Source organism: Colias eurytheme, chromosome 7, assembly GCF_061535395.1.
Source record: "Colias eurytheme isolate Ceu_HAF_F1 chromosome 7, ilColEury1 Martin Lab GWU primary, whole genome shotgun sequence".
Classification (NCBI taxonomy): domain Eukaryota; kingdom Metazoa; phylum Arthropoda; class Insecta; order Lepidoptera; family Pieridae; genus Colias; species Colias eurytheme.
Genome location: NC_142986.1, coordinates 507,680 through 521,839, shown reverse-complemented (window position 1 = coordinate 521,839; position 14,160 = coordinate 507,680). Strand labels below are relative to the sequence as shown.

At 32.6% G+C, this 14,160-nt stretch overlaps 1 protein-coding gene across 1 annotated transcript; it reads left to right on the top strand.

Moving 5' to 3' along the window:
• Positions 1-753: 753 nt before the first annotated feature.
• Positions 754-9,331, top strand: LOC149906859 (uncharacterized). The gene is made up of 7 exons (XM_090103839.1): positions 754-762; positions 2,136-2,171; positions 2,512-2,996; positions 3,180-3,437; positions 7,019-7,132; positions 8,035-8,145; positions 9,195-9,331. Exons 1-7 carry the CDS (start codon positions 754-756, stop codon positions 9,307-9,309), a joined length of 1,128 nt encoding a protein of 375 aa, XP_089959965.1. The 3' UTR covers positions 9,310-9,331.
• Positions 9,332-14,160: the final 4,829 nt, after the last annotated feature.

The window sequence follows — 14,160 nt, the reverse complement described above, 5'->3', positions numbered from 1 at the left end:
AATATAGTACATTTTGGAAAATACTATATTTTGATGATGAAGTGTTGGCAACCCTAGAGACAACACCCCCCGTGTTAGGTTTTTTCGTTACGGAATTTTTACATTCGGTCGCCGCGCTCAAAGTCTGAGATAAAAGCTATGCAATAGCTTAAAATTACATAATATGACATTAATCTTTTGTAGATTGATCATTGATATTTCATTTTATAATTATCAGTGATTTAAAATATTCTTCTGTACATTTCTCAGTTGTCTTGTTAAAATGAATGATATGTTATATTATGTATAGATAGTTATTTATTTACGCCTACCTTCTTGCCCTTTTCTATTAGTCGTATCAATTTCATTATATAACTATTCATCATTTTCAATTGATTTCTATAAAAGGCAATGCTATAATATCAATAATGCTGTTAGATATCACCTGTAACGACACTCCTACTATTATTAAGCTAATTTATTTTTATAAAATTTATAATCGCTAAAGTTTCTAAAATATATGGTTGGATGTATGTTTGTTACTCTTACACGAAAAAACTACTGAATGTATTTGGATGAAACTTTACAGGAACATAGAAAGTAAATCTAGTAAAGTGTAAGTAGGTATACGAAGAAGTAAATATTATATCTCTGTACACAACACATGCAATCATAGTCTGATGCAATTCAAATAGTGGGAATAAATCTCTATAGTTTTTGCAGCAATTTGCAGTAACCGCGATCGTTAGAAGGAATATTCGAGAAAGTCAAGAAATGGCAGAGGTTAAGGGTTAGTCATGTACCACAGATACCGAATTTGTACTGAAGATATCACGATATAGATAAATAAGGTCTAGACGCTGAAGGTCTTACTGTATTGTTATATAAGTACTTTCTACAATTCATCGATTAAATAATATTGAAAATGAAAAATAATTTTCTGTTATATTTTAAACACCAGCCATTTCCCAAGATTTTTCCCGGATTGAACTGGAAAAAAATATTATAAGTTTATAAAATATGACAAATTCCAAAATTCATCTGGATATGAAATAGTTCGAAAAACAATATTCTTTTAGTAGGGATAGTTTTTAGGAGAAAGTACGAAGTTCTGTAACTTTCTGTGTACATAATATCTAGTCAACGGAAAAACTTTTTGGGCAGTCAAACTTTTATAATATACCTATGTTATTCCTACATCACAAAACCTTAAACGTTCAAAATTTATAAAAAAATACTATACTAGTCTCTAGCATGTAATATTTTCAACTGAGGTCGGACTAAATATTTTCATACGCAAAGTATCTTAAGACTTAAAAGATCTCTCATTTTTTTTGACCGTCTAAGTATAAATTACAAATTATATATTTGGAACCATTGCATTTATTTCTCACGATATGCAAATTTTATCGAAATCGTGTATATTTTTAACTGTTTAACTAACTTTAATGTACCTAAGAAAAAGCGATTTGAAAGTAAAAGCAAGTGGAAAGCTTATATATTTTCTAGATGTTTATCTTCTATTGAATAATCATCCGTAACGACCTTAGACCTAGGTATAGCATGTCTTAAGTATTTAATTATTTAGACTAAGCTAGCTATCCTATATCTTCCTTTTCACTATGCAAAAATTATGAGTAAGTAATTATTTTTAATAAAACAAACATGACAAATAATATGATAGTGAAACATGAAAATATTTGTAACATATTTCATCCTGTAAAGTTATAACATAATCGTTAAGAAGGTATCTCTTCATATTGCCAACTTCCGTTCCGGCAATATGAAGATGAAATTAATACGCCAATAATATAAAAAAATCATACCTTTCATTCATATCTGAAAAAATCCATGTTGCTAATTAGTAATTATTATAACCTATACAGTATATAGTGGAGAGAAGCTACTTGTTCCTCTTCAGAAATATTTTAAAAGTCTAATGCAAGGCGATATAATTACAATATTATCATGCTTACAATATTGTCACTAAATATAAACAGCATCCGCCCGTCCCACTTCCGATATCTTCAACTACCAAACTCGCTTATTTCGAGTACAGTACTCAAAATAAGTTCATTTCAAGAATACATTAGCACGATTGCATAATAACTCCCATTGACCTATAAAGCGACGCAAAAACTCGCGCTACGTAACAGCCAGTGCTCCGACGTGACGCAAGGCACTTTCTCTCGGTATGTCACTGACCGGCGCGGGCGCATGGATCGTACGGATTTGTCCAATACGTTTTCAGTATCTTGCATAACATTCGGATCTATTTACCTTTTGAATTCATTTAAAGGTTAGAATAATAGAGATGGAATGTAAAGTATGATTTGAAAGTATTTAGATTGGCATTGTTTTTTGAAATAACAAAAATTGTGATTGGAATGTCGATTCCGATTTTAGCACCTCTTCAAATATAGTTAAAACAGTTATCTGACACTGAAGTAGTCTGTATTTATACTATCTACATGAACTTGACTGTTTGAATACGCGTCATGTTATAATTAATAAAATTCTATTTCTTTGCAGATAGTAATATACGCTGTATGCATCTTAACAAGTGCCGCATATGAGGTTAGAAGCGATGACGAATATAACACAACCACCTTGTTCCCTGTAAATAAAACATTAAATAAAAAAGAAGCGAGCGAAGAAATAATTACAATCACAGATGAAACAAGTAAAGAACACAGAGAATCAAATGAAATAGATTTAGATACAGATAACAAACAAATAGAAACAACTACAAATAAATCTAATCAAGAAAATGTAGATCCGATAAAATTTCATAAAAGTGAAACTACAACATGGAATGTAGATGCTACTTTAACTAATCCCAAAATAAAAGAAGAAGAAAAAGAAGAAATAGAACGTACTGATAAAAATAAAACTGATGACAGTAAAGTATTTAAACCAAGTCAGCAGTTGGGAAACTTTTACGATGAAGACGCTTTTATTATTCCGACTGTGAGGCATACTGATCCATTCACTCCTGTTAAAAGTGGTTTTATCAGGTAAATATATTTATCACAACTACGATAGTCAAATTATGATACTAAAATAGTAGCAGTATAAAATGAATACCTATCTACTACATATGCAATCTTCAGCTGTTTCAATTCTTCTTTCACGCACAGATTAAAACAAAATTTAGTTGTAATATTATACATTAGATGATGTACCATTTATCATTTCAGTTCACCAAACGATTTCTTCAAGCTGGATTACAAGAAACCCAAAGAATATCTCGACAAGCCGTTCAAAGAGAACAATTTCTACAAGCCAATAAGACCTGATTATGATTCCAAACCAACTGTAGAAGTGCCTGTAAAGTTACCAGCTGGTTCTTTATACAAGAATCCAGGTCCTTTTAAAGATAAACCGGGCTCTGATGGGGATGGAGATGACTTTGGACTTGAATTCCATGATGAGAAGGAAAAGGAAGTTAAGAAATAGTAAGTAACTAATTATATCGTTGTTGATTGAAGTCATGGTAAGAATTTTATTGATCAGTAATATAGGTTCTTTTGAATAATAAGGACATTAACTGTAATTTGTTTTATTTGTTGTAATCTTATTATTTTAAGGCTTTAGGAATATTTAAAGATGCCTGGAGTGGCCACATAGTCCTTTTTAGATTTTCTGTACTATTTATTATTACAAAATGCTATGGTATTTATACCATTAGCACCAATATTATTGATTTTAAGGGGGCGTCCATAAATTACGTGAGTTGTTTTAGGGGGGGAGGGGGTCGAGTAAAATCTCATCTAACCTTACGTTGGGGAGAGGGGGGGTGTCGGCAAATATCACGCAATTTTTTTTAAATTGAAACAAAACAAATTATACTCTTTTGGTCCATTTAATCCAAATAACATGCTTAAGATTTTAATGTTACGGTTAAGATTTAAATATTCTATTGTTACCTTGTTACCTTATTTGTGGAATAATGTATTTAAAACTACCATTTCAAAAACGTATTCTAATTGCCCGTATTTGACAGTTTACGTGACATTTTAATATTATCGTGTAATACTTTATTGGACGGATAAGTTTTATCCAAGCACTGAAAAATCGGCCCTTATTATAACTTTCAGCAATATTAATTACTATTTTTAACTTGTCGTAAACAAAAGCACGAAGCAATTTTTTTTTCTTTTTACAATGACATATAAACATAAGAAACATAAGAAATCCACATTTTGAAAAATCTCACGTGAGATGGGGGGATGGGGGAGGGGGTTCAATAAAATCTCATGATATCTCACCAGAGGGGGAGGGTGGGTCAAAAAATGGCCAAAAACACCTCACGTAATTTATGGACGCTCCCTAACTTCGATTCGACCATAACTCGAAAGTTTTAATTTCCACATACCAAGACCAAATTATAATCTGGGGCAAAACAAAAACAAGTGTACCTACTTTAGTTACTTTAATAGAATTAGCGAAAGGCAGAATGTTTACAAATAACATAATGAGATGTTGTGATGATAATCCGTAACAATTACTGATGCGGATGAAAGCTCATAGTTAAGTGGGAAGTGTAGTGATGGGAGAAATTTTAATCATTATTTTATTTTAATCTTGAATCAATGAATACAGTGTTATAGTGCTATAGGCACTAAGAGGACTTGGACATTTCGTAAACTAAATTTGTAATAATAATTCTATCTGATGATATTGTAAATAGTAATATGATTTAATGGCATTCGTTTCCAGAAGATACAAACATAAACTTACAAGTTGACAAAACCACAAACTGCATACCGATTCCTTGAAATTAAAAAACGGGATATTTGTTAAATTTAAACTTATCACTATCGAATTTAACGATAAAATTCCATGAGAATATCCTTTAGTCAGAAAAAGCAAATGTAAACCTTTCTGCTCAATCGCTTTTTATTAATATTAAGCACATCACTACTCCATGCGTACATACATCACTAGCCTACAATTATTCAGAGAGTACATACCGACGTATCCTTTCACTTAGTAGAGAATTAATAATTTCGCCGATGTATGCTAAATGGTCTTTGGATTGCAATAAATCTATACGATTTTAACGTTCATTTTATGTTGAGACTAGCTTTCCACCCTAGGCTTCGTTAGCTTCGTCTTAAATATAATCTTTACTAATATTATAAAGCTGAAGAGTTTGTTTATTTGAACGCGCTAATCTCAGGAACTACATGGTCCGATTTAAAAATTATTTCGGTGTTAGATAGCCCATTTATGAGGAAGGCTATAGGCTATATATCATCATGCTAAGACCAACAGGAGTGGAGCACTGCGGGTAAAACCGCAGGGCACAGCTAGTAAAATATATACTTAATACTACAACCTTCCTCGAGAATCACTCTTTTTATTAAAAACTGAAAATCTAAATATAAATTTATAAAACACTTGAATGCCATAAAATATCAATTTCAACTGAAAATCTGTTCCGTAGTTTTAAAGATTTAAGCATACATAGGGACAGACAGACAGCAACACTGACTTTTTTACACTATGTAGTGATAGTGATACAACGCTGCATAAAATTCAAATTCAAGAATATATTAAAGTTTTATAACTTCTTAAAATCGCAACTGTAAATTGATTTGGTGCATAGAATATTATTATGCAGCTTTCTTAGTTTTAATAACTTATGTTTCATTTGAAAGAAAAGACTTTTGAATTAGATACGTATATGTTATCTATATATAAAAAATGAAACCCGTTTCGCGTTGTCACGGCATCACGTGTGAACAGCTCAACCGATTTCGATAATTCTTTTTTTTAATTATATTCCTTGAAGTACGAGGATGGTTCTTATGTAGAGAAAACGTAAATATGTACCACAGGCGAAGCCGGGGCGGACCGCTAGTTTAATATAAATAAGTTTTCAGTATCTAATTGCTTACTCAATTTAATTTAATTGCAGTGTTTATTTGCTATTATATTGTTAATTGTTCTACATTCGACATGATTTTTCTCATTCTGTAGTTAGGTATTTGAAAGGAAAATACCTTTGAACTGCATAAAATTGTATCTATCTTATTTAAGAACTACGGATGCCAAATCTTGCCTTGAAAGCAAAAAAAAAAACATGGCTAATTTATTAAATTTGTTTATTTAAAATGATTTATAGCTTTCAAAGCTTCAAACAAAGCCGAAAGCGTACAGGACGTAAAATTTAATAGCTTTTGAGCAATGTTTGTCATAAGTGTGCCACTTTTCCTTCTAAATAAATAAAAAACCTGATCTTTGAGCATCCGCCATGCTCTATGCGGATATTATGACATGAGTGTAATGGCATATTGATGATTCAGATGTGTTTTGATGGCTCGTGCTGATAAGGTTATAGTTGGACTACTAGTATAGTAGTATTATATTTGTGACTAGCTTCCGCCCGCGACTCCGTCCGCGCGGAAAAATTAAGATTTATTTATTTTCTACGTATTTTCCGGGATAAAAAGTATCCTATTTTATGCCCAGGATAATAAGGTATAATTATACCAAGTTTCATCGAAATCGAACCGTTAGTTTTCACGTGATGCCTTCGCATACAGACAGACAAAAATTTTTTTTATCACATATTTGGGTTTGGTATCGATCCAGTAGTTATCCCCCTACTATTTATTTTTTCAATATTTTCAATGTACAGAATTGACCCGTCTACAGATTTATTATTGTCGAGTTTCGGATATTGATATGCTTTCATACTTCATATTACTGTTTTTTGAGTATTATATTTTGAGTATTTTTCAGTTTTGTGGATTTTGCTACTTAGTAGAGGTGTGATAACTGATAAGTGTTTTTAGTTTGAGAAAAGAATGTTCATATATTGTTTAATGTATCCTTACTTTTTTGTCATTTAAATATTAACGACATAACGCTGAAAAACTATTTAAAGAAATATTTTTATCATGTAAACACTATTTTAACTTTTTTACACAAAGTTTTACAAGTAGTTCTTAAGGGACGAAAGTTTTTATTGTTTCCTTCATAGTTTACTACACTTTACTATTATCTATAAGCTAATATATTTCCACAGTAAGAACCCCTGGCAGGGCCTCCTCCACCTGATCACAGCGCTGGTGCCGGTCGGCATCATAGTGTCAGCGCTCACGCCCAACCTGATCGAACTGCACACTGTTGAGAATACACCGTGAGTATTACATATTTATTAATTGATTACTTCGTAACCTTTCCCGGGTTGCCTGTTAGAGATTGCTGTTCAGGAATAAGGCCACCAATTGTGTACAATTGATGCCTTTTTGTAATTCATTTTCTGCTTTGTCCTCTCTTGTTTGTACAATAAAGTATAATAAATAAATATTATTCAACTATTTCATTTATTTTTAATTGCAATTATAATAAACTGGAAGGTTTTTTTTAATTCGTCTAAAAAAATATCTAATTCCATTAAATCCATGGCTTTTCCATAATAAATGATAAGGATTATTTCTCTATAACCTTGCCAAGCGTCCTTGCTTACTTGTCTTCACGTTAGCCTGCAAGTGAAACTAAGTTACGTAACTTGACGTAAGGCTGCGTGTGCAAGTTGCGTGCTGCATCGTAAGCTCGCTATTGTACATGTTTTATGTAATTTTATTAATTTTCCTTGTAGCTTTCCCCGGTGGATATTTAGAGTGTTCTACTTTTGTGTGATTTCGGTGCATAGAATCGAGAAGATCCGGGATAGTATAAATATAATGTTTTCTTTATTTGCCTCATTTTGCGTATTTGAATGAACATTGAATGAAAATTGAATTAACTTTAAATATAATCAGACACTAATTATTATAAAATTTTCGATTGAAGACTTTTGAATTTAAAAAATATAATTAGATTTACTATTAAACAGTTAGGAGAATTGTCGTTTCTATTATTCATCAATCCTGGTTGCTGAAATTAAGAAATTTAATCCACATATTAAAACTTATATGACTATGTCCCTCCAATCTCCATAAATATCAAGAGGCTTATCCAAGAGTTTATATTGTGAAAGTCTATCAATTCCCTCGACGACATTAAAATATTCTTATTCATAAAGACATATCCTTTCAGCTATGGAAACCATTTCACGCGGCGCTCCGTCGGCGACAACTTGCCGCGCATCAGCGAACGCTGCAAGCGCAGGCTGCTCTGCGAAATACATTCTGAGAGGAATTATTTACGGTAAGTAAATATAAGAGTTATATGGATCCTTTTCCACCAATAATCTGCGAGGATGTGTAGCGAGGAATTTGTTTTATAGAACCAATTATATCGCTTCATTTAGTTTGAAGTTTGAAGCGATACTATTGGTTACTAGATTTCCGCCCGCGGCTTCGCCCGCGTTTGCAAAGGAAAACCCGCATAGTTCCCGTTCCCGTGGGATTTCCGGAATAAAAACTATCCTATGTGTTAATCCTAGTTACCCTCTATATGTGTGCTAAATTTCATTGTAATCGGTTCAGTAGTTTTTACGTGAAAGAGTAACAAACATCCATACATCCATACATCCATACATCCATACATCCTTACAAACTTTCGCCTTTATAATATACTATTGGTTATTGGTTATTTACAAACACATTCCTCGCTATACATCCTCGCATATTGGTGGGTAATTATTACCCTAAAGTATTTGATATGTCTTAAAACTACAATATTATGTGTCTGTGTGTGTAAAATTTGTTGGTTGTGAGTGAAAGTGTGCAGTTGTGTGAGTGTTATACAAACCTAATTAGAAATTACCAGAATTTGTGCGTGGGTTAGTGTATGTGTATGTGTGTGTATTTAGTTTTTTAATATCTGAAAAAAAGATGTGATCATGAAATTTGTTTTGTATTTCAACTTTTAAGTGCCTGAAAACATTTGAGTAGCTACAGTAATTGTTATAAATTAAGTCATAAGGTAAATGGTAAATCTTATAACTAGCTGTGCCCTGCGGTTTTACCCGCAGTGCTCCACTCCTGTTGGCCTTAGCGTGATGATATATAGCCAGCTATAATATAAGCCTATAGCCTTCCTCGATAAATGAGCTATCTAACACCGAAATAATTATCAAATCGGACCAGCAGTTCCTCAGATTAGCGCGTTTAAACAAACAAACTCTTCAGCTCAACGCTTGAAAAGCTTGTATGTTACAATGTTGTTTCTTAGTAGATAACAAATATCTAGTAAGTAACTAGGCACCCAAAAGAAATTGTTATTTATTATTCATTACTTTCATTTTATTTCAGGCAAGCAACCCCGCGACAAAAGCACTGCTATAAAATCCCCTGTGACGATCCCGGCGCTATGAACGAAGTGTTATCCTGGTTGTTAGCTTATCATAGTAGTGGAAAGAGACCTTAAGTTAAATAAATATTATGTTATACTTTGTTGTTTTATTTTACGCCTGACTTAAAAGTGAAATTTTATGTTATTTTACTGCGTGCATTTCATTACCTGTGTAAAATTAAATTACAGCATATTATTAAAAAAAATATACATATATCTATAAACAAATATACAGTACAGTTGTTTGCAAACATTTAACGCACAAATCTTATATCTATAATTGTGTCCAACACCACGTAGAGAAATAAAAAGCTTATTATAGAAATCGTAGATATATTATTGGCATAGTTTTTGGAACCCTGACCCTTCTATACCATAAATATTAACCATTGAACTGTGATGTTATTTTTCTAAATATACAACCGTTATTCAACCGGATATCCGAATTATATTTTACATAATAACGAGTTCAACGCGCGTAACGCAACACAAATTATGTGGTCTCAAGTTTATCGAGGCTTACTTAACACTGATTTCATTTTACTTCATCAGCGATAATAAACTTAATTATTTACATGCAATAAAACTGAAACTTTTTATCAATAATGAAATCGGTATATGTGTTGACTTTTAACTCTTTAATTTATTTTTTTGTTGAATTAAGATTTCACGTAAAGTAAACCTTTGAATATTTTCTATGCTTTTTTTTCTAGAATTTATATTGAAAAACTTATCCTACAAGTCCTATCCTACTAATATAAATTTCGAATGTTTTTGAGGATGGATGTGTGTGTGTATGTTTGTTACTCTTTCACGCAAATACAACTGAACCGATTACAATGAAATTTAGCACACATATAGATGATAACTTGGATTAACACTTAAAATAGGTTTTATACCGGAAATCCCACGGGAACAGGAACTATGCGGGTTTTTCTTTGAAAACGCGGGCGAAGCCGCGGGCGGAAAGCTGGTCTATTATAATAAAGCTATTGCATTTTGTTTATTTTTATGTTTTCAGTAGGAAACGTTATTATGCCCAAGTGACATAGATTATAAATAAATTTTAATTGGACGAGCGGCTTTTTTAATAATTAGTTGGTTAAACTATCGCAATTCTTATCTAAAACACACTTGGAAGGAAATCCGTTATATTATTAAGTACTCAACTTTCGATACAATTAACACAAGAAATTAATTACATTTGTCATAAAAGAGTTCAACTAATAGTTTAATTCTTGCCGCTTCCTCAATACATCGCTTTTATGAAGATTCTTTAATAAGTTCGGCTCATTAGAGACAGTTGTTCTCAAACTTTGTTAGATTTTTTATCTTTTTAACATATAACATAAAATAAATATCATTCTGAATTAAATAACGTTATAAATGGATAGAACTAAACCGCAAAAACATTTAACCAATACCTATACCTTATTATGATGTATAGTTTTAACATTTTTGGTAAATGATAACATTATATTATGGAAATATATCATATTTTTATTGTTACTACTTACTACTCGACTATATCGAAATGCGAAATGTCTTAAATTTTTGGACAACACGTTTTTTTAATATGTAATTGATATTTTACTATAATTCAATATCTATACTAATATTATAAAACTTCGAGTTCGTTTGACCGAGCTCAAAAGATAAACTAGTCCTAGTCCCAGATAGTTTACTTATCGAGGAAGGCAATCTTCAATCAATATCAACATCACGCTGCGATCACACATCGCTACATCATCATTAGGAGCGGAACATCAATGAAAAATGTTTCTTATATGGAAAGAAAATGTTTCCTAGCAGAGCTAAAAATTCTTTTATTTGATGTAGATAAATAAACTTCATAATCCTTATATTATTTTTGCAACATATTGAGAATCAATGCTCTCAAAGTGACAGTGGCGGATGTGTCGCGCATCCGTCAGCTCGACCTGATTGCCGCGCTTGGCCACGCGTAGAAACTGGACTCGTCGACCCTTATATTATCTGCAATCAGCTTCAATTATATGAATCATATAATCTATATCATGTTGAACTAAGACTGTTTGAACCACGTTTGAACTAACACTAAACTAACTCACTAAACACTTGTTGTTTTGTAGTATAGAGTTCAAGTATTGTTGAGTTTTTTATTTATTATTACTAGCTGTTTCACCCGCATTGCTCCGCTCCTGTTGGTCTTAGCGTGATGATAAATGGGCTATCCAACACCGAAAGAATTTTTCAAATCGGACCATTAGTTCCTGAGATTAGCGCGTTCAAACAAACAAACTCTTCAGCTTTATAATATAATATAGATAAATATTTATGACGACACTAGCTTTTCGCCCGCAGCTTCGCACGCGTAGTGGAAGGAAAACCCGCAAAGTTCCCGTTCCCGTGGGATTTCCGGGATAAATACTATTCCATGTGTTTATGCAAGTTACCCTCACACACACCACACACGTGCCACATTTCATTTAAATCAGTTCAGCAGTTTTTTGTGAAGGATTAACAAACAAACGTTGCATTTAAAATATTAGTAGGATAGTGGTTTATACTTTTTTCAAACTCGATGTTTTATCTAATTTGTCACTAATTACATTAATTAGATTTAATTGCCTTTTTTTTGTGATATTTGAATTAATGCCAAAATTGTGTGATTTATTTAAATTATAGAAATAAATGCTTGCCGCATTAAGGCTTATTTTAAGCAGCAGTCATGACTGTCAGGCTTCCTATCGCAAAAGATTCTTCCTTTCATAATGTATTTTTTCAAATTTCCATATTTTGATTTCAATCTTCAGATAAAAGCCAAACTCGAAAGCTGACATTACAATACACATTAAAATGTAAACAACAAAACATTTGAAAGTTCACATTTATCGAGATGAATCCGACAATTTAATTGCTCATTTTCCAATGACGAGAACACATTATGCAAATATATCAGAAAGTTGATACACATCTTCTGATAGGTTGAAGGATCTTTTTATTTCTTAAAACATTGCGTAAGTCACTCTTGTTTTATTGTCTACATCATAGCCATCTTTCTACATACTATACTATTTCAATACGCTTTTAATCCATTATTCCGCAACGCCGTACAAAAATCATGGAGACAAGGGGAAAAAATCTACTACCTGTACTTTCGAATTCTCATCTGCACTCAGGTGGACAGCTTACAAGTGACGGCATAGTGCTGAATCTTATTATTTTATGCTCTTATATCGTTCTAGATAGGTCACCTGGTCGTTCAAATGACCCATAACTTTTTCAACATGGGCCTGTAGTTTAGTAGAAGACGATTTTTTGAAAGATTTTATAATTTATTTCTACACAATTATTTTGCTAATGCAAGCTGAAATGCAAATCCTACAAACTAAAAATTTGTAAAATCCCTTCAGTCGTTCTTGGGTAATTTGATAATAGTTAGATTGAATGTCGAATTTTATCCATCGATCCTAGCTTTAAATTTTAATTTGTTAGATATGGACGTAGCTAAACTTATGTGCATGTTATAAAATACAATTGTGTCTCTTGAGTTGAGAATAATGAGCAGTCCTTACATCAAATATTTAGTTAGGACGACTTAACATGTACCTATGAGGTTATGAACAATGTACCTACATTATAATGTTATTATCCTATTACTTCATCCAAATACAGATTTAAAAGAAAAGGACATTACAAGCTTCAATTCAAACCTATTTGAATAATTAACCCCATCCATCAAAGCAACAAATTCACACAGCTTAAACATCAACAACTAAACAAAATTAATTACCATTCAAACCTCACAATGGCTATCAGAGCGTATCAAAAAAGGCTCATTATGGCTGCCATTCATTGACATATGCCGGACTTGTCGCTGTCGACAAGTCCGCCGACAAATCTATGTGTGAATGTACAACGTGTGCGTGTGCCACACTTGAGTGTGTGGACGATGATGGTCCATGTACAGGACAATTTTGGAATTATTATTATATGCGTATTATGTAAACTTGACATAATTTGAAAAGAGCATCTACGGAATTTCTTCTTTGTTCTTATCTGTAGAAACTGCTTTCCTAACAAGTGGTAAATGGTAATACCTCAGGTAATATAAAATTGTACTAACTACCTAAGTCAAACTATGTTATGACGATTTAAAATTACTTCTAGAAGAAGTCCAATTAAATACATAGATGCTTGAGTTTGAGTTTGAGGTACGGTTCGGTGCTCAGCTCATAGTAGTGAATGGTAGACATTAGTCACAACTCACAAAGCGACTGACGAACCCATCGATATCTGTCATCGAGCAGACGAGCGCGTTACATAAACACTTGTGTAATATATACATGCCTTTGGGTGAAAGCATGGCCTTGTGGACATCCGCAGGTGGGTCTGGTGTGGTTTCATTCACCAACATTTATTGGGTGTTTATTTGCGGATGGTTAGAATAGGGATGGCGGGTATTTACTTCTAATAGAGTTGAAAGTATGTCGACTAAAATGAGAATGAGTTACAAATAACCCACAAAATTTCGCGTCATTTGTAACAGGATGGCGGTTCTACAGGGGTCTTAGTACGCAATGACAAAAAGAAAAATGATGGTCCGAACGCTGATACCGGATGCGTTAAGATACTGTAATATAAAATATGACAGTATCTTAAGATAAAATATTATAGTATCTTCACCGTGTGTGACGCGCTTAAGACGACAGGCCATATCTATCCCCGCTTGAAAAACCGTGTTATTACTAACTTACGACATAAGACATATCATTGATGTATTTAAATTGAAAGCCGATATCCTAATGCAGCTCAGTTCAATGTTCTTAGATGAGTACATACTGTGTACTGTGTACTGTGTACTGTAGGCAAGGCTAACTACGACTCTCTTTTCTGTATCGTTATGTCACGCGGCACCGCTTGTAATGGTCGCATTTAGATGAC